The 27,907-nt window shown below is 43.0% G+C and overlaps 1 protein-coding gene across 2 annotated transcripts in view; it reads left to right on the forward strand.

Annotated features, from left to right (window-relative positions):
- USP46 (ubiquitin specific peptidase 46) overlaps nucleotides 1-27,907 on the forward strand; it is a 62,857-nt gene that overhangs the window by 17,926 nt on the left and 17,024 nt on the right. For both annotated transcript variants that reach the window (XM_066279384.1, XM_066279385.1), the window contains 3 exons: nucleotides 12,578-12,658; nucleotides 15,566-15,779; nucleotides 17,748-17,977. In XM_066279384.1, the coding sequence (XP_066135481.1) occupies nucleotides 12,578-12,658; nucleotides 15,566-15,779; nucleotides 17,748-17,977 (525 nt within the window). The remainder of the gene's footprint in view (nucleotides 1-12,577; nucleotides 12,659-15,565; nucleotides 15,780-17,747; nucleotides 17,978-27,907) is intronic.

A 27,907-nucleotide genomic window follows, 5' to 3' on the forward strand; every position in this document is an offset into this window, starting at 1 on the left:
GGAGGAGGGGGGGAGGTGGGCGCTCCAGGGTTGGAGAACTGGCCACACTAGCTCTGAGCCTCTTGGCTACAACCTGCATTTTTGTCTCTCAGAGGCACAACAGGTATTGACAGCTTTCTTTGGATAAAAACATAACGGTAATCTTTTTCCTGGTACATAATTCATGCCAGGTCTCTCCCGCCCTTCCTCCCAGTAATCCCAACTCAGAGATGAGCGATAGTATTAATACATTTACACATTTTGTTCAGCATTCTCCTAATAGGTCCTTTTTCTATCTATTTCATTGTTTTTGTTATTATCGTTATCTACACAAAACTTCTGAAGTCGGGGTAGTAAGATTGCACATTATTCCATTATTAAGTGTAAAAAAACCCTTTACTCCTTAGAACTCATTTCTGCTTTTTGGTGCTGTTTTCTCTTTTGCTTTTTTAACCTTTCTGTCATTTTCTTTTTCTGTCTGGCTGGACAGAGATCCACAGTTCTTAAAACTGTTTTGAAAAAAACCCGTGTTCGCCTTGATAGGTTGTGTTTCTCCTAACTTCCAGCCTCTGTTTTATATTTCCTTTTAAACAGGTGCTTTTATAGAAAGGGACATTCCAGAATGTTTCGAGGGTGCCTCAGAGGTAGGGGTACGATTGAGAGCCCTCCGGTGTCTTCAGATCTTCAATTCCTGTGATTCTGACCTTCCGAGGGATTCCACCCCCATAAGAATAGAATCCGAGTGTATAGCGGCTGGGAACACATGCTCTGGAGGCGGTTGTTGAGAGTCTGGACCCACTCCCTGCTAGCTGTGTGAACTAGGATAAAGTCACTTGCCTTCTCTGTGTCTCAGTGTGCTTACCTTGAAAATGGGGAGAATAATGGCATCCACCTTAGAAGGTTGTTCTGAGGATGAACATGAGTAAAACACACATTAAGTCGTAGAGCAGTGACTGAACACAGTCAAGGAAGCTATTTATGGGTTATCTGTTGTTATTATGACTAATTACATCTGGGAAACCAGTCCATCATGCCTCTTAACCCATCCTGAACTCTGGCCAGAGGGTCCAGACTAGTCCTGAGTTCGTGGCCTGCATCAGTTCAGTTTTGCTCTGCTTTCTCTGTAAGGCTGTAGGAATGACCTTTTGTCACCAGAAGTCTGGGAATACCGTTAGGTTTGAAAACTAGTCTTTTAGGTACTTTTGTACATACTTGATAAGTAAATATTCTTTAGAACATAGACCTAAAAATGTTTTAGCAACAATATTCATCTCTCCTATCATATATTTTAAATCATGGTTTGTAAGTAATGCCATTCTCTGTGTACTTAGAAATCCATACGTATGTCACTTATGTCCTTTCTTGTGTGCCCTCTCTGCTTTGTACAAACTTAGAGGCGAGGCTGCCCGTCTTAGGATGGGAAAAATGGGCTGCCGTGGTGCTCTTGGGAAAGTAGGTTTCCTTCTTGGAGCCTGTGAAATGGTCGAGCTGATCTGCGAGGACCCCTCCTGGTCTCTGTTTGGTTTGGGCTCCCCCTGTGCTGACACTGTTCTCGGTGTCTGTGGACCTTGCAGTGCCATTGTTCTCACCAGGTCCTCCCTCTGGGCAAGGATCTGTCTCCTGTTACTACCCACAAGGAAGACATCCTAATGTGTTTTTCTCATAAATTGCTTTTAAAATTGCTTTAAAAAGAAGTGCCTTTCTATACCCATCTCATGCATTTATGATTCATCCTTCCTGGGTTGTTTTGTGTTTGTGTAGCACCCCTCGATAGTCACCGAATTGCTTTCAGAAGTGCTTTGAAGAGCCAACATTACCGTCTCCTTGTTGGAACTTGTCCCAGCCCAGATTCTATTTTTAATAAAGTATGGTGCATTGTTTTTCAAAGGTTTACCAGATTTCTTTACTAATGGAAATATGAACTCTGTTTCTCATACCTCCAGACCTTGTGATTTATGGCCATAGATATGTGTTTCTGTTCGGCATCTGGTCATATAACAGTTACGTTCAGTGCCTCCCATTTGCCTTTTATGCCACAGTGCTGGGTGTTAGCAGTGGAAGTCCAGCCTCTTGGGTTTATCAGCTAGTGCTCGACTTACGACCACGATTGGTTCAGACAGACCGGTTGTAACACAATTTGATCATAAGTTGAGTAGGCTATATGTACAGTACTGTGAAATGATGTTATAAAAATCTCTAAGTCATATTTTATCATAATTTTCTTTCATTATTGTTATATATCATAATTTTCTTTGTTCATTTTATGGCGTTTGTATCATCTCTACACCATTTTGTTTCTTATTTTTACATTCATCAGGTTTAAGTAAAACACTGCATTACCAGTACAACTGGTTTAATATTTGCAAAGACAATTTCCTCTTGGTAGACATCTTGGGAGGGGTTTGATGAAAAATATCCAAGACACAAAACACAAATTGCTGTACCGAGTCTGGGATAACAGTTGAAATGGTGCACGCGGAGATGGTAGTGCTGCCGGAAGCTGGTCCGCACTGTCGTACGCGCAGCTGGGCAACACTTGCGCTGACAGACACGGAGCAGTCGGGGCTAGCAATTGTGGTTGTAAAGTCAAATGGTCGCAAGTTGCATAGGCCATAAGTCGATCAATATTTGTAATGCGTCTTACAATTTACATAGTGCTGATCATGATCCGTTTTGCCTGATTCTCTCTGCCACCCTGAGCAATGAGCAGGCTGGATATCCACAACCCAGCCTCTCGGCCAGGAAACTAAGGACAGGAGAGGAAGGGAACACAATCAAAGGCTAATTTATAGTGGGGAGAAAAAAATTGGCCATTTCAGCTCTGAGCTATGTGATGTGGGTCTTAAATAACTGCCCTCCAGGATACCAGTTTGCTAACTTTTTATTAAACTTTTCATGACAAAAATAGTATATTCTCGTAGTAAAAAATGCAAACAATGGAGAAGAGAAAACAGAAAGGCCCTTGGTGACCTCCGTATCTTCTAGCCCCACTCCCAAACACTGGGACTGCTGTTAATTATTTCTCAAGTATTTTATGTAGGTGTTGAATTCACCTGGGCTGCAGTGTTCACTTTGTGTTCCTCATGTAGAGTGCTACCGGCCCAAAGCAGGGCTGAATGTCTTTAGATGGAGTGAATGACATTTCCAGTATTGTCCTGTACACGTTGTTACTTGCTAACATTTTTTTATTATTTTTTAAAATTTGTATTTATTTGAATATTTGTAATGGATTTTAGACAGGGAGAGAGAGAAGAACATCAGTCTGTTCCTGTATGTGCCCTGACCAAGGATCGAACGTCAACCTTTGTGCTTTGGGATGAAGCGTTAACCAACTGAGCCACTTGGCCAGAGCTAACATGTTTTTACTTATTACCATATCTTGGACAAATCTTATAGCAGTACCTATAAAGCAGCTTTACTTTTTAAAAATAGCTGCGCCGTATTTTAGCCTATGGATTACTGAAATTAACCAATTCAAGATATTTCTTTTTTTCTGATACACATTTTGCTGTAAATATCACCTGTGCCGTTGACTACTGGCTGTTCCCTCATCTCCATTTCCATTTCTGATTCTAGCCACTTGTGGCTGCTCAGGTGGAGCCCACGTCTCTCAAGCTCCCTTGCGTGGATGTTGGAGTGTGGCTATGTGACTGGCCAGTGAAGTCATGAGCAGAAGCGATAGGTTCAGGCAGTGGTGGGATTCAAAGAATTTAACAACCGATTCTCTACCCCAATCACTGTTTGAGTATAAAAAATATTGTTTATTGTCTCGTGCATTTAATAAATAAGAACAATAAAAGAGGTATACAAAACTAGATTATAAGAAAGTTTTAAAATGTTAATGAAAAATATTAAAGAATACCTGACAAAAAACTATAAAATTGTTAAGATATTTCCATATTGCTTTTTGATTGGCATCCTCACTGCAGTTTTCTTCTTCTTCTTTTTTTTTTTTTTTTATAGGAACAGAGAGAGTCAGAGAGAGGGATAGATAGGGACAGACAGACAGGAATGGAGAGAGATGAGAAGCATCAATCATCAGTTTTTTGTTGCGGCGCCTTAGTTGTTTATTGATTGCTTTCTCATATATATGCCTTGACCGCGGGCCTTCAGCAGACTGAGTAACTCCTTGCTCGAGCCAGTGACCTTGGGTCCAAGCTGGTGAGCTTTTTTTTTTGCTCAAGCCAGATGAGCCCGCGCTGAAGCTGGTGACCTTGGGGTCTTGAACCTGGGTCCTTCGCATCCCAGTCCCACACTCTATCCACTGCGCCACCGCCTGGTCAGGCGAGTTTTCTTCACTTTTATCCAAGCATAATCAGCTGTGTGATTTATCCTTAACCTTCTTTTCACTCACTGTCAGAGTGGGATCCCATTCCTTTAAAGTATAAATTTGTGATTTCCACATTGGGCAGCTGCCCAGGCGCCCACCTTAAAACCCTGATTACAAGTGCCGTTTTAACAACCGGTTTGCCAAACTCAACAAAAAAATTAGATATCGGTTCTGCTGAACCAGTGCAAACCGGTTGAATCCCACCACGGGATACAGGCAAAGAGCATCCTTGAAAGGGGAGGAGCACTATCTACCCCCCTCTTGCCTGCTGCCCCCAGCAGAGGTTTTTAGACACAGGAGCTGCAGTGGCCACCTTATTAGTTCCAGAGATAGAAACTGACTCTTGAGGATGACAGCAACAGGATAAAAAGAGCCCAAGTCCCCAACACTGTAAAAAGCCACCAATTGAGGCCTGCACCACTTTCTCTTAAAACATTTGCATAAAAGAGAGAAATAAATTTCCATCTTGTTTAAGCCATGCTTATATCATTTGGGTCTTTGTTACAGTCTCTCTTTCTACCTGTGGGAGTGTGCAGGTAGAATACATGGCTTAAAGTGGTGCTGCAGGGATGAGGGACATGCTCTTTAAAGTGCTTACTGGTATGGCCTTTTTGGCCCTTAAGCAGTTGAGTAGTCGTCATCGTCATTGCCTTCATCTCACGAAACATTACCCATCAAGTCTGGGTCCTTTTATAATGTAGAGATTTACATTTAATATAATGAATCCCAAAATCTGTTAAAGATGTACACAAATTCAGGTTAACAATGGGAAATACAAAGCATGTGAAGCAAGAGTTTGGTTTCAACTCTCAGTATCAGTGGCATTCTGTATCCATGGGGATTCCTGGAGAGTGTGTCACAAAGGGAAGGGAGGGGGAGGGAGGGGTGGAAGGAACCACAGGCCTCATTGACCAGCGGGGAGGGAGAGCGCACTGGGGAAGCTGCTCAGACCGCCACAGCCAGCTGGTGCTGCTGGCCTGCCGTGTGCTGGCCACGGAGAGCACAGTGCTGCCCAGGCCAGACTGCCTTTGCTCCCTTGACGTATGTAATTTAGGGGCCAGGATAGATGCTAATAATTATATAAATAACAATTGGAATAGATACTGTAAGGGAGACATACAGCATACTACGAGTGGGGAGTAGAGAGTGTGTGTGGGGGTTATGTTAGTTTTCTATTGCAGTAAAAAATTACCACAAACTGTGTAGCTTAAAATAACACACATTAGTTTTCCCAGTGCTCTGGGTTGCACACTTTCCCAAGGCTCTAGGAGAGAACGTGTTTTCTCGTCTTTTCCCGTTTCTAAAGGCTGCCTGCATCCCCTGGCTCACAGCCCCTTCCTCCACCTTCAGGGCCTGCAGCACAGTGTCTTCGCATCTGTCTCTGAACCCTGCTGTGCAGTCACATTTCCTCACTGACTGATACTCTTGCCTTTGGCCTGAGAACCCTTGTGATTACCCTGGCCCCACCCAGATAATCCAGGATAATCTCCCCCTCTCAAGATCCTGAAGTTAATCATACCTGCAAAATCCCTTTGCCATGGAAGGTAACATGTTCACAGGTTCCAGGGATTGGATGTGGACACTTTTGAGGGGCCCTGATTCTTTCTGTCACAGGGCTGACCTGCATCTAGGAGTGGCCAGTGAAGAATTACCTGAGAAGGACGACAGGGACAAGCCGTCAGGAGGCAGGGAGGAAGAGCCACAGATGATGCGTGGGAGGGAACTTGAGGTATTGGAGGAACAAAATGAAAGCGGTTGTGGCAGCCAAGTGTACAAGCCAGTGACTGGCAGGTGAGAAACACTGGAGACTGTGGAAGTCTCTGGAGGATTTAAAGCCGATTTGTATTAAAAAGAGCACTTTTGCTGCTGTGTTGAAAGCGAGGTTAGAGGTGGGTACAGGGCATGTTGGAGGCCACTCAGAGAGCGATTGTAATTCAGATGAGAGATGCTGGCCGCCTGGCCTAACTGGTGGCAGGAGATTAGAACAAATGTGAATGGACTTGAGAGACTTAAGGGGAGTGAATCAACGAGACAGTGGGTGCAGAGGGGAAGTCGGCCACCACCACCCTGACCCCAAGGTTTCCGGCTGGGAGGAAGGTGGTGTTGTCATTTACTAAGTGGGGAAACACCAGGAAAAGATTGGATTCCGGGAAAGAAAAAGTGCAAGCTCTGGTTTGGGGTAGATTGATTTTGACTGTCTGAGACAGGTGAGTGGAGATGTCAGTATTCATCCAGTCTGAGGGGGCTTAGAACAGATTCCTGGGATGGAGATAAAGAGTTGGAAGTGGTAGGCACACAGCCACTGATTGAATTATATGAGTGGCTGTTGCCTGGACCAGTGATTTTCGACCTTTTTTGAGCCGCGGCACATTTTTTACATTTACAAAATCCTGGGGCACACCATCTACCAAAATGACACAAAATGACACTCTAACACAGCACATATTATACATATAGTTAATAATATAGTTTCTAAATGTATTTATACTCACTTAGTGTGAAACCTGGGCCTGTTTCGATGAACACAAAAGGGATATCCTGGCAGGAATGGTAGAAAGACACACACGAAGCTCTTCCTCAACAGTTCTCAGTCTCTCTCTGTTTTTAGTTTTTATCGCAGTCAAGCTTGAGAAGCTCAGCTCACATAGATATGTGGTTAAAAACAGGAGCAATGTCAAAATAGCTTTGTTGGCCAGAATGGGGAACTCCTTGGCAACAGATAACCAAAAACTGTCCAAAGGAAGATCAGCAAACTTTAGCTTTAAAGTTAGATAACATTGTGATGCATTGTATATCACCCTCTGCGGGGGCCTCTTTTAAAAAGAAAAAGGTCAAATATCTATATACACCATCAGGATAGACATAACCAGCTGAGGCTGAGGCTTCATCTAGTGGTGGCAACATTTACCTCCAGTCCTGACCAGGATTAGAAATCAGGACCATGGGGAGGAGTAGCAGCTTCAACTACTCGCTGGGGCCACACAATGACAAGTGTGCAGCAGCCTGAGCGGGACCTTCCTGGGTGTGGATGAGAGGCGGCCTACTATTGGTTCATCGCTAGTGGTCGGGATGAATCCTAGAAGGTGATTGGTCAGTGAGTGTTCCCTGTGCCTCCACTCTTCCTGTCGCTGATAGCTGGAGGGATTATGAGGGGAATGTTTATGTTCAGATGGAAGTGGCTGGCGGCGGGCCGGATAAATAGCCTCCGCGGGCTGTATGTATCCGGCACGCAGGCCGTAGTTTGGGGACCCATGTTTAATTTCCCCATGGCACACCTGACCATGTCTCACGGCACACTGGTTGAAAAACACTGGCCTGGACTCCCCAGAGAGGCATACGGAAGGGAGGAGGGCTCAGACAGGACTGCATGTGAAGGAAGCCAACAGCTAATGGAGGCCCTTAGAATTGACAGTCTGGAGCTCATCAAGGATGGAGTTGGGGTAGAATCCAGAAGTGGCTGTTTTGAGGGAAGATGGGGAAGTGAGGATAAAGAGACAAGTCTTCAAGAACATGGAAAACTTCACATATGTAGTATTAATTTCCTATTGCTGCTGTAACAAATTACCACTAACTTCATCCCTTAAACAATACAAACTGGTTTTCTCACAGTTCTGGAGGTCAGAAATCTGAGTGGGTCTCTCTGAGCTAAAACGGAGGCAGTGCAGGTCTGCGTTCCTCCGGGAGACTGGACTGTCCTCTTGCATTTTGGCTTCTGGAGGCTGCCTGTGCTCCTTGGCCCTGGGCCCCCTGGCTCCGTCTTCAGAGTCGGCCATGAATCGGTCACGGCGAGTGAGCCCTTCCCACCCTGCACCACTGGTCAGTTTTTCTGCTTCTCTCCCCCACATTTAAGGATACTTGTGATGACCTTTATAATCCAGGACAAGTCTTCTATTTTAGCATCAGCAAATGGAGTTTGTCTACAACCTAAATTTCCCTTTGCCATGTAGGGTAATGTATTCACAAATTCTGGGGATTAGGATGTGGACATCTTTGGGAGACCATTATTCTGCCTTTGCCCAAATATGAATAATATATTGAGTCACACCTACCCACCACTCAGCTCCAGCAACACATTTTCTACCCCTCCCCCACCTCTCCCCACTACACCATTGAACCATTTGAAACAAATCTTAGACTTATCTGATTAAATTGTAACTGGGGAAGATCTTTGAGAGAGTATGTATGTATTTTTGGTAGGAGAGACACTTAAGCATGTGAATTCTGATGGGAAGGATTTAATAATAGAGGCGATACTGGCCTTGGACAAAAGAGATCTCTGTCATTAACAGGGGAGGTACATAGGTTTGGAGGTTTGGGAGGGTGAAATTAAGGAAATTCTCTGCTGGTTTAAAAGAAATTTTTTTTCCCCTGTTGAATGGGAGGCCAGTGAGAAAGGCAAGGGGATGCTGGCGTTTTGAGGAGCTTGGGGGAGTGGCAGGTGAGGGCACTAGAGAAACCAGAGGGTGAGCGCCTAGAACCTTGGAATGTGGGACATGTTGAGAGCCACTTGAATTTGGTGAATTCTAGTGAATCCAGTGTGTGACTTTTACCCCATAGCGTTGCACATTTGTCTGGGTGTAGGTTCAGAGAAGGTAGATGATCTGTTGTTTGTTTTGCCAGGTGATGTGACCAAAGGACTGGGAAGGGGTATTTGTAAGAGCAGTTGAGATCGTGGTCCGTGGGCCCTACGCCGAGCGAGGAAGCAGAGGAGTACAAGGGTCTGGTGCGATGTGTGTAACGGTGACGGGAGGGCTTTTGGGAAGTCAGCTGAAGAGGCGTCAAACAAAAGACAGCTGGGCAAGCATGTCAATGGTGCTTATTGACATGACCATTTTGACTCTCATCCCTCTTTTTTGGTCATTTCTACCTGTAACAGCCTCTTCTCTTTTGGGAAGTCAGCTGAAGAGGCGTCAAACAAAAGACAGCTGGGCAAGAGGACATTGAGTTGCTGAGAGAGCAGGGGGTGGAAAGAGTCCACAGGCTCCTCCACATGGGTGTGACACCACCCAGGACGCTGGCAGGAGGTGGGACGCAAAGGGGCGTCTTCTGTGAGTGGGGTCGGCCAGGAAGAGGAGAAAGGAAGGAATAGGCACAGGCCACAGAAGGTGGGTGTTTGACAGGGAGTTTCTCTTAAGCACTGCCCCCTGGGTCACTGTCCTCGGTATGAATCAGCAGTCCCTTCTCCAACTCCCCTCTAATGAGAGGATATTAAGATAGGTAGAAAAAAAGTGAACTGAATCCAGTAATTCCCAAGTAGCAAAAATCCTGGATTAACTTGAATATATGGCTAGCTCTTAAAGATTTAGCGAGCTCTCTCTCTTCATGTGCTATACTTGCATATCTGACATTCCTTCTGGGCTCTAAGCCATGTATACGACTGTTGCTTCAGAAATGGCGATGGGTGTATTTAATATGCATAATTTACATAGATTTATGATTGAGATGTAGCTGCTTTGAAAATTCTTAGTGATTTTTGTCTATACCATAGAATTGTGCTGTAATTTGGTAAGTATTATTTTGAAAATTCAGCCTTGAGTTTGGGGTTGCATTATTGTGAAGGCAGTGAAAACCACACACACACACAGACACACACACACGTAGAGAAACTTGTGCACACAGATTACCAGTTAATTCAGCCTCAGGTGAAGGGTGAAGGAATGTGGATTGGTGGAACAGTGTGTAGACTGAAAAACTAGTGAGACAGGGTGTTATGATAAGGAGATGCAATGTGCTATTTCTGTTTGGTTCTCTTTGCATAGAATTGGGTTATTTTGCATTTAATGGTGCTTATTGACATGACCATTTTGACTCTCATCCCTCTTTTTTGGTCATTTCTACCTGTAACAGAGGATGCCAGTTAAGTTAGAATAAGTAGCAGCAGCAGATTTATTTGTTTGTTTATTTTTAAGTGAGAGGAGGGGAGATATACAGACTCCCTTATGCACCTGGACGTGGATCCACCCAGCAATCCCATCTGGGGCAGATACTCTGCCTATCTGGGGCTAGTGCTCAAAACTGAGCTATTTTTAGCACCTAAGGTAGAGGCTCCATGGAGCCATCATCAGATCCTAGAGCCAGTGTGCTCGAGCCAGTCGAGCCATGGCTGTGGGAGCGAAAAAGAGAGAGAGAGAGAGAGAGAGAGAGAGAGAGAGAGAGAGAGAAGGGGGATGGGTGGAGAAGCAGATGGTCTCTTTTCCTGTGTGCCCTGACCAGGAATCAAACCCAAGACTTCCACACATCAGGTCAATGCTCTGCCACTGAGCCAACTGGCTAGTGCCCAGATTTTTATTTTATTTTATTATTATTATTATTATTATTATTATTATTTTAAACAGAGACAGAGAGTCAGAGAGAGAGGGACAGATAGGGACAGACAGACAGGAATGGAGAGAGATGAGAAGCATCAATCATCAGCCCCTCGTTGCAACACCTCAGTTGTTTATTGATTGCTCTCTCATACGTGCCTTGACCGTGGGCCTTCAGCAGACCAAGTAACCCCCTTGCTCAAGCCAGCGACCCTGGGTCCAAGCTGGTGAGCTTTGCTCAAACCAGACGAGCCTGCACTCAAGTTGGTGACCTCGGGGTCTCAAACCTGAGTCTTCCGCATCCCAGTCCGACGCTCCATCCACTGCACCACCGCCTGGTCAGGCTATTATTATTTTTTAATGAAACATAACAGTTTCTTTTTCTTTTTAAAATACCTATCTCCAAAATCTTTGAGATTTTGTGAGCTGTGAGTCTCGTGATAGCCTGAGAACACGAGAAGGCTATAAGATAGAGCCACGGCACATAGGGAGCCTGATCTTACTCACCCTCACACTCCTTCCCTCGTTGGACTAAACTTTGGTCACTTTTCCTAATCCCAGCAGACTCATCTAGGCCCTGGAGAGGAAGGAAAATCAGTGTGTTGGTGGTGGTGTCCCCTTATCCCTAGTAGGGCTCAGTGAATGGTCTTGTTTGATAGCATTGCTTTGCAAAGCATTTGATTGTGATCATGGGCTCTCAAGTCTGACCCCCGGGTTTAAGTCCCAGCTCTGCCACTGTGGTCCTTGGACAGATGCTTAACCCTTCTGAGCCTCATGTTTCTGTTTGTAAGTGGGGATTATAAAAGTACTTACTTTATAGGATTATTGTGAGAATAAATAGCACAGTCCCTGGCACATGGTAGGGGTTCCCATTAATGATTATTATCATTGTGTTGGAGTGTTCAACTTGTGTTCACATGGCTTACCAATTTGATGCATTTGGGAATTGTTAGGTTTTAAATTGTATTTCTTCACTCACAATATTCTTTGGATGTTTCACTTTCTCAGTAATGCCAGCTCTGACCATCCTACTTTTAATTATTATTGGGGGGTTTTTTTTGAGAGAGACAGGAAGAGGGAAAGATGAGAAGCATCAATTTGTAGTTGCATCACTTTACTTATTCATTGATTGTTTCTCATATGTGCCTTGACTGGAAGGCTCAGGCTGAGCCAGTGACCCATGCTCAAGCCAGTGACCATGGGCTCAAGCCAGCTAGCGTGGAATCATATCGATGATCCCATGCTCAAGCTGGTGACCTTGGGGTTTCAAACCTGGGACCTCAATGTCCCAGGTCGATGCTCTATCCACTGCGCCACCACCAGTCAGACTCTGATCACCCTGTTTAAAGTTGCAGCAGTCCACCTTCTACTGTTCCTTCTGGCGTGCCTCTCCTTCACATCCCTGGAGTCCTTACCCTCACTTCCTCACCTTTATTTTACTCCACTGCGCGCTCAGAACCTTCTGTTCAGTGTACCTACTTTTTCTGTCTTCATCAGCTAAAATGTGGACTCTGAGAGCAGGCTTTGTTCACTGTTATATTATGAGAGCCTAGAATGGTGCCCAACACACAGTGGGTGTGTGAGAAATCTTTATCAGAATGAAGAAATTGACTTTGAAAGTGATTATGCGATTCTGTACACCACTATGATTAGAGCTGCCACTGCTACCTGAGCTTAGAATGTGCCTTTCAGAAGCTCTTAGTGATAGTTGGCTCATTTGCCTGTCTCCAGCCTTCTTTCCTTGTAGGATAAATGCAGCCAGGTATAACAGGTTTGAGTGATGATTAAGTTGGATTAGGAGAGGATTTATGGCTGGTTTTACTTCTGACACCTTTTCTTTCAGCGTGAACCTTACCCAGCACTGGGGTGACCAGGGGAGATGCTGTCTCAAGTGGCCTCTCAAGTATCGTTTTACTTTCTTGTCTATTTTACATGCAACAGAGCTCTTGTTTTTCTCTTTCAGGGCACCAATGCCTCTGCTCTGGAAAAAGACATTGGTCCAGAGCAGTTTCCAATCAATGAACACTACTTCGGATTGGTCAACGTAAGTATTTTGAAAATGTATTATATTTGGCAGACATTTTAGAGTACTCGAAGCAACTCGGCTGCCATTTTCATTGACAGTTTTTTGATAACTGTTCATGCTCTTTGGTTAATCAGAAGGGGCAGATGTGTGGGAGGCTGAAATTTAATCCAGTTTTTGAAAATAAGAGTTATCTCAGAATGAAGGGTTTAATTACTACAGTATTGGGTCAGGTTCTTATTTTTTCCACCTGTATTTGAAAGGATTCCCTTTGCACACATAACTTTCAGAGGGCATTTTATTAACTTCTGCTGCCACAGCTGCTTTTATATGTTCTTTCTTTACCCCTGGTCCGATAGAGACCTCGGCAGTCTGTTTCTATATGCAGCAGTGCAGTCAGAGTGTTCAGAGTGCTAACAGCTCATCTCCAGTGACTGTTGAGCGGGATAACGTGGGGGTGGTCACCTGAAGCAGGGGTGCTTGTGGGGGACCAGTTTGTCTCAGGGTTCCTTGGCCTCGTTTTCCCTGTGCTCAGCGGTGGCTCCTGCATATGGCCAGACTGCTTACCAGGCTCTGCTTCCTTGATAAATTGTTTGTGACCCACTGGTAAAGCAGTATCACCCACCACCCTCATGAACTTTCTTCCTCACTTATCCTTTCTCCCTGCAGTGGAGTTTTCAGTGACATCAAGTGTTGACTTAGGAGCCCCTGGCTTTCTGGAACCACTGCTCTGAGCATAGGCAGTCAGGTCCCAGGTGTGATAGGTAGTAATTTCCACTGGGGAGGCTGGAAATAGTCTCTGCAAGTGAATGCTGCTTGTGCTATAGTGGAGAGAATATATTGGCTTCAAAGTATTATAATATAGACCTATGTCTGAGCTTTGCCTGCTTTTCACTAGCTGTGTGATCTTGGGCAAGTCACTCAACCTCTTTGAGCCTCCTTTTTCCCATCAATAAAATGGAAATCATAGTGGTTTCTGCTCTCAGCCAGAGCTCCCATTGAAGACCTTGACATGAGGCTGAGGTACACTGTGTGGCACTTGGTGAACATTAGTTTCTTTTCTTTCCCAGGGGTTGTCCGCTGGATTAAGACCAAGTGTTATTGAAGGGTATTTGAGTGAAGGCAAGACGTGTGTGAAAAAGAATGCAAGAAGGAGGGGTGCCGCACTGGAATGCAGGCATCGTGTCAATGAAACCCTGCTTCTGATTTAATACAGTTTATGTTTTAGCTGTTGTGCTCAGGCCTCTGCGTAAGCTCTGTGAAGAGAGTTGTCTAAGTTGTGGGAGTTCTGCCCTGGCTAAGGAAAATACACATGCAGACCACAGGGAAAAAGAAGTACGGCCACTCCTAGTTTGTGGGAGCATTGTGAGACCTAAATGGTTTAATAGCTTTATGTTCACTTTGAATGGTAATTCATGAGAATTCCAGATTTTCTTTGAAAAGAAGTTTGTCTCCTATTACAGAATTGTGTCCAAGTAGATGAAAATATGTAAAAATAGGAAATGTTCTATCTTAGCATGTGTAGAAATGTCATGGCAAGTACGACAGAGCATCTGTCTGGCTCCTAGGTAAATGGCACACAAGCCATCAGCTAGTCCTGAGACGATGTTTGGGTTCTATTCTAATCTTGCACAGCATTTTGTTATCAATGATGTCAATCTTGTTATTTCCTTAGTCTTTTCTTCTTCATTTTCCTGTGTAAGAAAAATTCTAAAGTGATCATCTCTGCCATGTTCTTCCACCAAGTTGGTTTTCTAGTTAGTAGAAACCAGTGAGATGATGGTTTTCCCTTCTTTATTTTACTTTTATTTATTTATTTAAGTGAGAGCAGGGGAGGCAGAGAGATAGACTCTCACATGCTCCCTGACTGGGATCCACTGGGCAAGCCCATCTGGGGTGTTGCTCTGTTGCTTGACAATGGAGCTATTTTTAGCACCTGAGGTGGAAGGCCATTCTCAGCACTAGGGGCCATAATTGGGGGCCACAGTCGAGCCATGGCTATGGGGGGAGGAAACAGAGAGAGAAGGGGAAGGGGTGGAGAAGCAGATGGTTGTTTCTCCTGTGTGCCCTGACTGAAATCAAACCTGGGACATCCACTGCCCCCCAGCCGCTGGCTGGATGCTCTTTTTCACTGAGTCAACCGGCCAGGGCCACTTTTCCCCACTTTAATAATCATCTGAGTGTCTGTGGTTCTTGAGAGGTGTAACATACGATTGTGCGGGCCCTAATCTGACTGTAGGAGGCCGGGAACTGAATGGTGTTGTATTGCCATTTTGGCAGAAACAAGATCGAGGGTAATTGAGGAGTTATGAGGGAGGATGCCGGTGGGATGGCTGGAGGAGGCACCTCTGCCTTCGCTGCTCTGGAGGAAGCCAGGAGACATGGTCCAAAGCCAGTGGACAGCAGCACTAGAATCTAGAACAAGAAAAACTAAAACAAGTCCCCATTCAATACAGACTGTTTCATCTGAGCAAGTGGCTCCTAGTTCCTGGATTTCTTTTCACTTTGGATTCTTATTTTTGCTGTCAGAGGGGTTTTGATGTGTTGCACTGCAGTATCTTTTATTTAGCCAGCTGCCTTTCTGGGTCTCCAGATTATGTCGAGTTTGTTTCTTCTCTATTTTTTAACCACCAGAAGGTCTCATTCGACTTTTTTTCTGTCCAGGCCGAATGCATGTTACCATTTTAGAGATGCTGATGGGCTAGACACTAGAGAGACAGCGGGCTTATATAAACTCACATTCATGTCCCTGTTGATCAGCGAGTTGCGTGTTTCAGGTGGTTTACTAGTATTCTGACCTGGTGAGCAGGACTCGGATATGGGAAATCCAGGCCGGTTTGTGCAGGGTGGCCTTCTTCCTCTCCCCACCCATTCAGAGGAGGCCTGTCCCAGCACCGGGACTTGACCACCCCTGTTGTCCTTTGGCAGTTTGGGAACACGTGCTACTGTAACTCCGTGCTTCAGGCATTGTACTTCTGCCGGCCATTCCGTGAGAATGTGCTGGCATACAAGGCCCAGCAAAAGAAGAAGGAAAACTTGCTGACGTGCCTGGCAGACCTTTTCCACAGCATTGCCACGCAGAAGAAGAAAGTTGGCGTGATCCCACCAAAGAAGTTCATTTCAAGGCTGAGGAAGGAGAATGGTGAGTAGTATGATGATGAATGTGTTCAAGGGTCTGAAATAGGAGAATTGACAGTTCTATGTGTCCTCAAAAGAAAACCCCTTTTTCCCCAGGGGATAACAGTATGACCCAACTACTCAAGTATATATTTTTTTAGATTTATTTATTTATTCATTTTTATTAGAAAGAGAGAGGAGAGAGAGAGAGAGGAAAGAGAGAGAGAGAGAACGGGAGGGGGGGGAGAAGCAGGAAGCATCAGCTCCCATATGTGCCTTGACCAAGCATACCTGGGGTTTCAAACTGGCGACCTCAGCATTCCAGGTCGATGCTTCATCCACTGTGCTGCCACAGGTCAGGCTCAAGTATAATTTTTTTTTTTGTATTTTTCTGAAGTTGGAAACGGAGAGGCAGTCAGACAGACTCTCACATGCACCCGACCAGGATCTACCTGACATGCCCACCAGGGGGTGATGCTCCGCCCATCTGGGGCATTGCTCTGTTGCAACCAGAGCCACTCTAGCGCCTGGGGCAGAGGCCATAGAGCCATCCTCAGCGCTCGGGCCAACTTTGCTCCAATGGAGCCTTGGCTGTGGGAGGGGAAGAAAGAGACAGAGAGGAAGGAGAGGGTGAGGGGTGGAGAAGCAGATGGGCGCCTCTCCTGTGTGCCCTGGCCGGGAATCGAACCCGGGACTCCTGCATGCCAGGCCGACACTCTACCACTGAGCCAACCAGCCAGGGCTCAAGTATAATTTTTGAAGAAAGATATTTCTTCTTTTCTACTCAGTATACATAAAGTAAAACTGGATAAAAAATATGCTTTAAAAATCTGGATTTGTCACTTCATTTTGGAGTGGTCTTTTTATTTGCTTCACATTTGGAAGGTACTCTTTTCTGAGTAGGTTTATAATAAGAGGAAAGATTGCCCAAAGCAGCCTTCTAAGCTGTACGCTGATTGGAATAAATAGTACTATCTTATAAACTTGTCATAAGTAAATTCATATTATCTAATCAGAGACTACTGTTTTAAAAATAATACCTCTTTTATTTGCTTAAGACAATTGAAGTATATTAAATTGATACCCTTAATATGATAAAAATGTCCTACTGTCACTTGCTTTTTTTCCTGCATTTTTATCTTTTTGTGTGTGTGTGTAGGGGGGGTTTAAATGGTGGTTACCCCAGAAGTTTTGCATTGGTAATTTTTATGACCATAGAAATATTTGATACAGCAACTTGTGTTTCTCCTTGATTTCAGCCTTTCTCCATCAGATTTGCACAGTTAATCAAATGTTTATTTTATAAAGTCTCATTAAATATTTGCTGTCTTTTAATGTTGTTATAGTTTATATATACCAGAATAAAAATAATCTGAGAGGGGAGCAGAGCACTCCCAAGTCTCGTTGTGAGCATGATTAATAATGAGATTTCACAGCTGCATTAGATGGTCCGTCCGTATGGCAGGGAGCAGTGGTCCGCTCTTGAGAGTGTTTGTGTTGGGTTTCAGAACCCTGTCAGACAGATACATTCTCACTGGTAGCCCTCACCTCCCTCATGTGCTTCATGTAAGCTGCTTCCGGGCTGGCCCAGGGTTTCATCTGATCTTCAGGAAGAGACCCTAGTTGCTCTGGATAAATTACAGAATGAATAATTGGTCACTGCGGACATATAATATTAAATACTGATATTTTATCATGGAACTTATCAAGTACTTTCTGCTGTTTTGTTTTTTGTAAAATAAAAAATTTTAGTAGCTTTTCATTTACATGATAAGTTTAGGGAAATATGAGAAATTTGGTTCTTGATTGATGGGTGGTTAAAAAAGGAAATTACTAAAAATTCTTTTAAATCTTACCTGTTGAAGTGGCAAAGTAGAGATGAATATATCCTGTACCTGTCTACCCTTTCGATATAAAGTGCAGCATGTAAAATTGAGCTTTGTGTTTGCTTTTTAAGAACCAAAAATTGAAATAATGACCTTCTCCTTTTCAGATCTCTTTGATAACTACATGCAGCAGGATGCTCATGAATTTTTAAATTATTTGCTAAACACTATTGCGGACATCCTGCAGGAAGAGAAGAAACAGGAGAAACAAAACGGGAAATTAAAAAACGGCAACATGAACGAACCTGCAGAGAATAATAAACCCGAACTCACCTGGGTCCATGAGATTTTTCAGGGAACGCTCACCAATGAAACTCGATGCTTGAACTGTGAAACTGTAAGCGTTGGTTGGGCTCTTGTGTGATTTGCTTGTGTGTATTTATTTGTACAGGCCATGTTGTGTGAGCTCAGTGTGGTGTCCGTGTCTGGCCGCTGTCTTCAGTACAGGCAGGCAGTTGTGTTTGTGTATATGAACGTCAGGTGCAAACTTTTGGAGGCATGTCTCTATCTAAGACGGTTCAGCTGGCTCAAGTAGAGTGCTGAGGGCACATCTCAGCAACTGGGTTGCTTTGCATCCTGGGAAAATTTTAGGATCCCCAAGTTGAACCGTCAAGCTGGCTGTCCACTAGTGATCTTGAAAAGATTTTGGTTATAGGAGGTCATGTGTGACTCTGAGACCATCTCCCCAGCTTTAAGGAAATCAGCTGTGTGGATGGTGAACTTGAAGTCAGAAGACAGGCTTGCCTCCTCATTCCACAGCAGTTAGTGGGTGTTTGGACAAGTGCCATAATTGCTGTTTGGATGAACCTGGCGCATCGTAGGCATTTAGTGTTAGTTGAATCTGAAGACATGAGCTCCAGAATATGATTCAGGATGTTAGGTCTGCTTGGAGTATTTGATTTAATTCTATGTGTGGCCGCATAATATGATAGTTAGAACCCCCCTCTAGAGCCAGACTGCTGAGTTTGTGTGTTGGCTCAGCCACTCAGCTGTGGGACCCTGTGCAAATTATTCTACCTCTCTGTCCTTACCCCCTCATCTGAATTGACGATGATGAGAGTCCCTCTCTATCTCAAAAGTTTGTTGGAGTATTACATGAGTTAACATTTATAAAACACTTAGAACCGCCCTGGCCGGTTGGCTCAGTGGTAGAGCGTCAGCCTGGCGTGCAGAGGTCCCGGGTTCGATTCCCTGCCAGGGCACACAGGAGAAGTGCCCATCTGCTTCTCCACCCCTCCCCCTCTCCTTCCTCTCTTTCTCTCTCCCCCTCCCCGCAGTGAGGCTCCATTGGAGCAAAGAGGGCGCTGGGGATGGCTCCTTGGCCTCTGCCCCAGGCGCTGGAGTGGCTCTGGTCGTGACAGAGCGACGCCCCGGAGGGGGCAGAGCATCGCCCCCTGGTGGGCAGAGCGTCGCCCCCCTGGTGGGTGTGCCAGGTGGATCCCGGTCGGGCTCATGTCTGTCTGACTGTCTCTCCCCGTTTCCAGCTTCAGAAAAATACAAAAAAATACAATAAATAAATAAATAAATAAATAAATAAACACTTAGAACCATGCTTGGCACATAGGAATATGTACTGAATGTCAGCTATTATTACTCATTACAATTACTGACAACATGGGAAGTCTTTGGGTTCCTCCGCGGTCTCAGAATTTCTTAACATTGTATGAAGAATTCTGTAGGGTTGTGCATTCTTTTCTGGGGAGAGGGACAGTAGCTTCATCAGATTCTGCAAAGGGACTGTGACCCAGAAGGAACAAAGATATGTGGATTTAAGTGGAAGGCTCTTTGTTTTTTGACAGTCTTTCTTTTCCTTGCAATTTATTTGTTGAAGAAATGAGCTTATCTGTCCTGTGGCATTGCCCACGTTCTGGAAACCTCTGTGGTGGTGTTTAATATGTGTAGTAAATGGCAGTATGTTTTTACCATCCTACTCTTCGTTTTGCTTTAACATAACACACCTATTTTATATTTCTTTTTTCTCTCCTGCCTTCTTTTGGATCAATGAAATACAGTTTTTGATTTTTTGTTTTAATCTTTAAAATAAATGTGTTGCATAAATCCATCTTCAACTACCCTGTGGATTTTCAGGAAGACTCAGATGAGCAGCTCAGTTTTCTTTGTAGTTGCTTTTTTGTCTATGAACAGGTCAGTTGATCCCAACAAATGCAAATACTGCATCTCAAATATTTGTATTGAAAATGCTATTACCTAGCCTGTTATTTCCGGCAGGGTTATTATAGATGGGAAGCCTGAGGCCAAAGGTTCTCCCAAACATTCTGGATGATATTGTAGAGTTTATGATAATGGGATTCCAACCATTTATAGTTGGTTGTGGAATGAATGAGGGTGTGTGGCTCAGTCTTTCTGCAGGACGGGGCAGTCCGATTGTTTCTCTAGTTTACTTCTCCTTGAAATGATTTCCAGATGATTTGAGGCAAGGGTGTATTTTCCCCTGGAGTTTCTAGGATAATCACCTCCATTTTCTTAGATCCTTTAACTGAATGGGATCCTAGGAGTCATCTAATCCTTTCTCTGCCTGTGCCCGAGTCCCTTCTGTGTTGTCATAGCCAGTTGGTCACCAGCATCTACTGGACCCTGTCCAGAGACAGGGAACTCAATCTCCAGAGGAGATGCATTCCATTTTTAGAAAGCTCTAATTGTTAGAAAGCTCTCTACTTTCTAAGAAAATACATAACTGCAGCCCCCCCCCCCCCCCCCCCGCCCCGTGCTGTAAAATGTTGAGGATTTAGTGTAAAAGAACACTTAGCGTTCAAGTTCTTCTTCACAGGATGAGACACACAGGCCCCTGGGAGTAATGTCTTCGGCCCAGGGCAGGCAGCCTTCAGACCACGTTTCAGTCAGAATTGCCAAGACCCACATTTGTGAAATCTCACAGTGGGATTACACTGCTCCAGATCCCAGCAGCAAATTAGCCCCCAGGGCTCCTTGCCATTGTAGCCGCCTGGCTGCTAGTCCCGCCAATTGAGGACTACTCTTTGTGCCAGCCTTCCTGCTTTCAGAAAACAATCAATTTTTTTTCTGGGTCTCACCCTTTGTAAATGTTGCTTGTGATTGCAGTACAAATGTCAACTGCGGGATTTATGAGACAAACAGTTTCATTCTGCAATAGACTTGGAGAGACTGTTGGAGAGGGGTAATGCAATGCTGGCTTTCCTAGATGACCTTGAGCAAAGCACTTAGACTTGAGGCATGGCGATTGCACAGCGAACCTCTGCTCCCCCTTGGTGGCTCCTTGCTGATTCATAAGATTTGCAAGGCCAGTTGGAGCTGAATTTTGTTGTTGCCATTAATTTCTCTCCCCTTTTCATTTTAACTGACTTTTTGCTCTGTAAACCTGTGATTTTCCTTGCTTCTCAGTGGCTTTAAGAAACATTTCTGTCTGTTATTAGAGCCAAAGATTGTCTAAAGAACCACTTTTCTTATAAAGTACCAGTGGTATAGCCCCTTCTTGCTTTGTTTGCAGGGGTTAGAATTGATCCAGTAAAGCTTCTGGGTTCCTCACGGAAGGAGAGTGGAGTGGGTGGTGTGGCCAGGTGTGATTCTGAGTCCCTGGGATTCAGGTGGGGCTATGGTTGCATTTGTCCTAAGCCCACCATCTTGGCTCCAGTCTAATTCTGCATATTTTCAGTTCCTGGCTGATCAGCATGGGGTTCCTGCCTGGTCACCTTTTCCATTAAGCCCAGGAAAGGAGTCTTTAAATTTAGAAGCACATTTGAATATACTTTTAATGACTCAGGAACTTAGCAAAGCTCATGATTTATATATATATATTCCCTATAAATTAATTTGATCTATGAATTGATTTGTAATTATTACTTTAAAAAGAACAAAACAAGTAGAGTCTTTGCCACCCTTCTTAAGCTAGAGTTTTTGAGCACTTCATGCCCAGAATGGGGGAGAAGAAAGGAGCGTAGATGTAACTGGTGGTATTGGAGGTATTGGAGTCTTAGTGATAGATATGTTTCCGTGGAGACAAGCTGTATTTTCACTTAGACCAGAATGAGATCCTTGTGTGTGGGAAGAAAACGGTTTCATTTTTCTGGCAGCTTTCTGGGAAGAGAGAAAGGAAAAAAGAATTGCTTGATCACTCATTGCTGTTGACTAAGTCAATCTGGGACAGGGAGAGGGAAAAATCCAAGTGGGAGGGTTTAGTGCCATAGTTTGATATCCCCAGTAGGGTTCATCCACCTGAACAGAGCTTTCTCACACTCTTAATTCTGGAAGCAGCTTGCATTGGGAATTAAGAAAGTTACAGTAACTTTATTCAGTTGGTTAATTAGATTTGTACCATTCCACCCTCTCCTAAAACAGAAAAGGTAGAGAAAAAGATTTCCATCTAACAGGAGATAGTTTTTATTTGTTTTTGTTCCTTTCCAGTTGTAAGAGCTTTGCTAGAACCTGATTGTAGCCATCTAAATTATGTGGTGATTTCAATTGGCCTCTTTTAAATCCCTCCCAGAAAAGGGCCATTTAGGTCTAGTAAAAGATTTGCTAATTAAAAAATATACCTGTGGATTAGTTTAAGAAAACAGAATGTATAAGAAGAAAATCATTTATAATTTTGTCATCTAGATGTCTTTGTTGACTTTAAGATATCTTTCTACGATTTCAGTCTTTTGTTATTTATCCACTCATTCAGTATTTATTGGGCACCTACTAAATGCTAAAAATTACTTTAGGTATTGGGGTATAGCAGCTAGAACAAACAACAAACAAAAGATAGTCCCTGTTTCATTGTTTAATTTATACATGTAAAGCTATAAATCTTCTTTTAAGCACTGCTTTAGCTGCATCCCACAAATCTGGATGTGTTGTCATTAGTTCAGAATATTTTCTAATTTTCTCTTGTGATATTTTTCTTTGATCCATGCATTACTTAGAGGTATGCTGTCTAATTTTCAAATATTTGGATATCTAAATGTTACTAATTTAGAATTGTGGTTAGGGAATATATTCTGTATGATTTCAATCTTTCCTAATTTATTGTAACATGTTTTAAATCCTAATACATGGTCTGTCCTCTTTTTTTTTTTTTTTAAGTGAGAGAAAGGGAGATAGAGACAGATTTCTGCATGCACCCCGACCAGGATCCACCTGGCAAACCCCTGTCTGGTGCCAGTGCTGGAATCAACTGAGCTATAACTCAGCACCTCAGGCCGTCACTCAGAGCAGCCGAGCTGTCCTCAGCACCCAGGCTGATGCTCAAACCAGTTGAGCCCCTGGCTGCAACCAGGGAAGAGGGATAGAAGGGGGAAAGGGAGGGGATGAGAAGCAGAGGGTCACTTCTCCTGTGTGCCCTGACCACGGATCAGACCAGGAATGTCTGCACACTGGCCAATACTCTATCCTCTGAGCCAGCCAGCCACCCAGAGCATGGTCTGTTCTCTTAAATGGACTTGAAAACAGGGTCTCTCAACCTTGGAATTAACATTTAAGATGAGGAAATTCTTCGTTGTGGGGTGCTGTCCTGTGCAGTATAGGTCGTGTAGCAGCATCTCTGGCTTCTGCCTTGTAGATGCCAATAACGTCCTCCAAGTTGTAACAATGAAAAGGTCTCCAGACGTTGCCAGATGTCTCCTGGCAGGCTGTTTGCTGAGAATCACTGAGTTGAAAAGATGTATATTTTGCAGTTGTTACTCATAGTATTCTATAATTGGTCAGAAGGTCATGGTGGCCAATAGAATTATTAAGATCTTGTGTTTTTTTAATCACTTTGACCCCAAGTTTTCTATTAATTTCTGAGAAAGGGGTTAAAATATGTTTGTGGGATTGTTTTATTCGTCTTCTAATCCTATCAGTTTTTGCTTCATTAATTTCTTACTTTTTAAAAACAACTTTTAAGTATAATTTATATACCATCAGTGCATGCATTCAGTGGTTTTTAGACAGTAATTTGATGAGTTGTACAACAGTCATCACAGTTGAGTTTGAAAGCGCTGCCATCACACCAGTGCGGCCCCTTGCATCCCACAGCTAAGCTCTGGCGCAAGCCCCAGGCCACCGCTGAGCTGGTTTCTGTCTTTAAATATTTGCCTTTTCTGGACATTTCATATAAATGGAATCAAGCAATATGTGGTCATTCATGTCTTTTTTTTCTTTTTTTTTACTTGCATAACATTTTTGAGGTTCCTTTGAGTTATAGCATATGGTTACTTTGTTTTTATTGGGGAATAGTGGCACAGCTTCCTGTGTATTTGAGGCTCTGTCATAAAGGGCTTCCATATTTTTTACTGTTTTTTTAGTAAATTTGACACAATTATTAAGAAGTAACCTTTTTTAATTTCTCATAATTTTTTCTAAAATTTATTTTATCTGATATTAATATACCCCACTACAACTTACGTTCACTCTTTACATATTGTATCTTTTTCCATCCATTTACTTTCAACCTATCTGTGTCTTTATATTTAAAGTTTAACTCTCATGGATAGCATATAGCTGGTCTTGCTTTGCTTAAAAGAAATCCATACTGCAGTTTCTGTTGTTCACTTGTAATGTTTGTTGTATTCATGTTTAATATAATAATTGCTGCAGCTGGGTTTGGAGCCCCCATTTTATTATTTGTTTTCTGTTTATTCATCCTCTACTTTAGTCGCTGTGTTTCTGTTTCTCTACCTTTTAAAAAATATTATTTTACTATTGATGTTGTGGTTCTAGAGATTGCTATACACTGCACTTTTTACAGTGCACTGACAGTTAATACTACTATTTCACATAGGAAGCTTATAATTGTCTGAGCCCCTGTTCCTCTGTCCCCACCTGCCTTGTCCTTCATGCTCTAGCTATTATGTGCATTACTCTACATGTATTATAAACCCCCAGAACGAAGTCAGAACTGCCTTTCTTCATGTGTCTCTACCTGGTGTCCTTTTGCTTTAGCTGGAAGAACTCTAACCTTTCGTGTAGTGCACTTCTGTTAATAAGGAATTCTCTTTTGTTTTGCTTTCATTCTTGAAGGGTATATTCATGGGATATTCTTTATTGATAGTTTTTTCTTTCAGCACGTTAAATAAGTTGTTCACCTCCTGGACTCCATCTGTAATTTGTGATGAGAGGACACATTCCAACAGATTTATTCTCTTGTAATGTGTCATTTTTCTCTAGGTGTTTTTAAGATTTGCTTCTTACCTTTGGCTTTTGACAGTTTGACTATGGTGTGCTTTGGTTGACTCTCTTTGTATTTATCATACTTGGTGTTTGTTGTGTATCTTGAAATCTATAAATGTATGTCTCACCAAATTTAGGAAATATTCAGCCATTTTTGCCCTATTCATCTCTCCTTCATGAACTCTAATTATATGTATAATGTTATTTAACAGGTCTTTGAGTATCTGTTAATTTTTATTTAAATTTTTTTTATTCTCATTGGATAATTTCTATTGACATGTCTTCAAGTCCACTTGATCTTTCCTCTTTCATTTCCAGTTTGCTGTTGAGTTCATTCAGTGTATTAATTTTTCAATTTTGTAATTTCCATTTGATTTTTTTAATTTTATAATATTTCTGTTTCTCTGTTGAAAAAAGATTTTTTTTTTTTTGGTTCATTGTGAATTGAACTTAGTTCAATTTTCTGAAGATAGTTATACCAGTTTCTTTAAAATCCTTGTTTGCTATTTCCAACATCTGGGTCATCTTAAGATTCCTCTCAGTTGTTTTATTTTTAAAATGTCTTCCATTTGCCTGGTTCTTCACAGATTGTAAGTTTGGATTGTATCTAGGATACCGAGAATGTCAGATTTGACACTCTGGGTTCTGTTTGTTTTTTTCAATGAGTATTGAGTTTCTTTAGTTTTAGCAGGCAGGTAACTTGGTTGGGCTCAAACTATAAACTCTGTTTCTTAGGCAGCAATTTGACTCAGGTCAGGCCTTTTGTCTCTGGCTGAGTTGCTGTGATTGTACTCGGGGTATGTGCAGCTCAGGGTCGTCAGCCAAAGATTTGGGCGGGCAGGCAGGCAGGCAGAGTGAAGGACTCTTTCCTTTGTTTCCTTTCTTTCCAGTGGACATGGTTCCCAGATTCAGTTTTCTGTGTCCTAGACCAGAAAGACTGCATTTCCCACCCCCACAGATCCCAGGTTAGGGCTGTGGAAATCTGAACTTGTGCTCTGCCCCTCTCCTCCAAGTGTGGACTCCCCACCTGCCTGTTTGTGTTCACTCTCCAATGCCTTCAGGCAACAGCATTTTGTACTTATCTGAGTTTATAGTTTTCTGGGGGAGAGTTGGAATGCCAGGATCTTACTAATTACTAAAGCCAGTCTTTTGAAGTTTCATTTTAGTATGGGAGAAACAGACAACACACAAATAAAAATAGATTATTTATAATGTTAAATATAGTAAGTTCTCACTTAATGTCATCTATAGGCTCTGACTTTAAGTGACACAATGTATACTGAAACCAATTTTACTATAGGCTAAATGATATAAACAAGAGTTTAGTTCCCATAGCATCTCATCAATGTTTTAATGAAAAGATGTTGAACAAAAAACCACATTATTAAAGGACTTTCTGTAGTTGTACTAGTTAGCTGTTACTTTGTGACAAACTACCCCAAAACTGTTTATTATTGTAATTCATGCAACTGTGGACTTGGCTGAACTAGTGTTTATATTTTGTCTGGCTCACTCACATGTCTGCAGACCAGCTGGGGCTTGGCTCTAGGCTGGGCTTGGCTGGCTACCCTAGTCAGAATCACTCTGCTCTGTGGGTCTCTTGTTGTCTCTCTGAGAACAGTGGGCTAGACTGGGCCAGTCTTTCTTATGGTGATGACAAAAGGACAGAGAGTAATTTAATAAGTGCTTATTTAGCCCTTGTTTATAATGTGCCTTCTAACATGCCACTGGCCAAAACAAGTCACGTGGCTGAACTCAGAATCAAGGATGGGGAAACATCTTGAGGAGAAGATCTGTAAATTCATGTGGCAAAGAAGCTAGTATAGGCAATTTGGGGTCTTTCATTTGTTCGTTCTACCATAGCAATAATAAGTGCCATAAAAATTAAATTGGCGTGATAGAGACAAGGGGTATATGTGTGTATGTGTGCAAATATTCAGGGGTGGGCAAAAGTGGGTTTATAGTTATTCATAAGGAAAATAATACAATAATAAACTGTGTTTCACATAGTCACAATTGTAAATCTACTTTTGCTCACCCCTTTATATAGGCCTTTTTAAAAAATATACAAAATTGGAATTAATTTATATAATTGTGTAGCCAACTTTTTATTTAATATGATACCTATAATGTAGTAAACTGCTTCTAACTTTCTGACCGTTTTAGATCATTTAAATTTGTCTACTCACCATGATTTGTTGGGTGCTTGCTTTTTAATTTTTATTTATTTTTTATTTTTCTGTTGATTTGAAAGAGAGAGGAAGGTGGAGAGAGGGTGGGGAGGGGGAGGAAGAGAGAGAGAAGCACTAACTCATTGTTCTACGTAGTTGGGCACTCTTTGGTCACTTCTCATATGTTCCCTGAGCAGGGACTGAACATGACCTTGGCCTGCTGGGACGAGGCTCTATCCACTGAGCCACCCAGTCAGGGTGAGTGCTTACTTCTTAAAGCACTTTACATGTATTTATAGCATCCTTAAAACAGCCTTGTGAAATAGGTACTCTTTCTGTCCTCACTTTACAGATGAGGAAACTGAGGTACAGAGAGGCTAAGTAACTGGCTGGAAGTGGTCACTTTATGAGGGCAGAGATAGGGTGTGAAGCTGTCCAGGCTGTCTCTATACACATTTTTGTGTAACTTATGCAAGTATAAAAGATTGTGTTCATAGCTCTGAATATTTCTTTAGGTAATTTTCTATCAGTGGAGTATTGGGTCACAGGGTAACTGTCACACTTAAAGGAGTATTATTTTCATTTTGTTGCCAATTGACTGAGCATCTCAGGGTTGTCACAGGAATAATTTGACCTCCCACTCCAAGACAGTGAAATGCTAGGCTCGCTGGTGAACTGCTGGAATATGAACACTTACTTGTGAGCTTCAGTAAGAAGGAGGGCCAGAACTGGTGGCGTGCGAGCTGTGGAGGACTGAGCAGTAGCCGGGCCAGGGAACTGGCTCTGCTGAGAGCAGTCCGCAGTGCGGCCGGCCTGTGTGAGCCACGCCTGCAGGCCAGCTCCAGGTCCAGTTGTTGTCACAGACAGCACAGGGTTCTGCAGAGGATGACCCCTTCTCTTATCAGAGGACAGCTGCATGTGTAACTGGTGTGACTCTCCAGCCCATTGCACAGTAGGCTCCCCGGACC

Source organism: Saccopteryx bilineata, chromosome 5 (genome assembly GCF_036850765.1).
Source record: "Saccopteryx bilineata isolate mSacBil1 chromosome 5, mSacBil1_pri_phased_curated, whole genome shotgun sequence".
NCBI classification, from domain to species: domain Eukaryota; kingdom Metazoa; phylum Chordata; class Mammalia; order Chiroptera; family Emballonuridae; genus Saccopteryx; species Saccopteryx bilineata.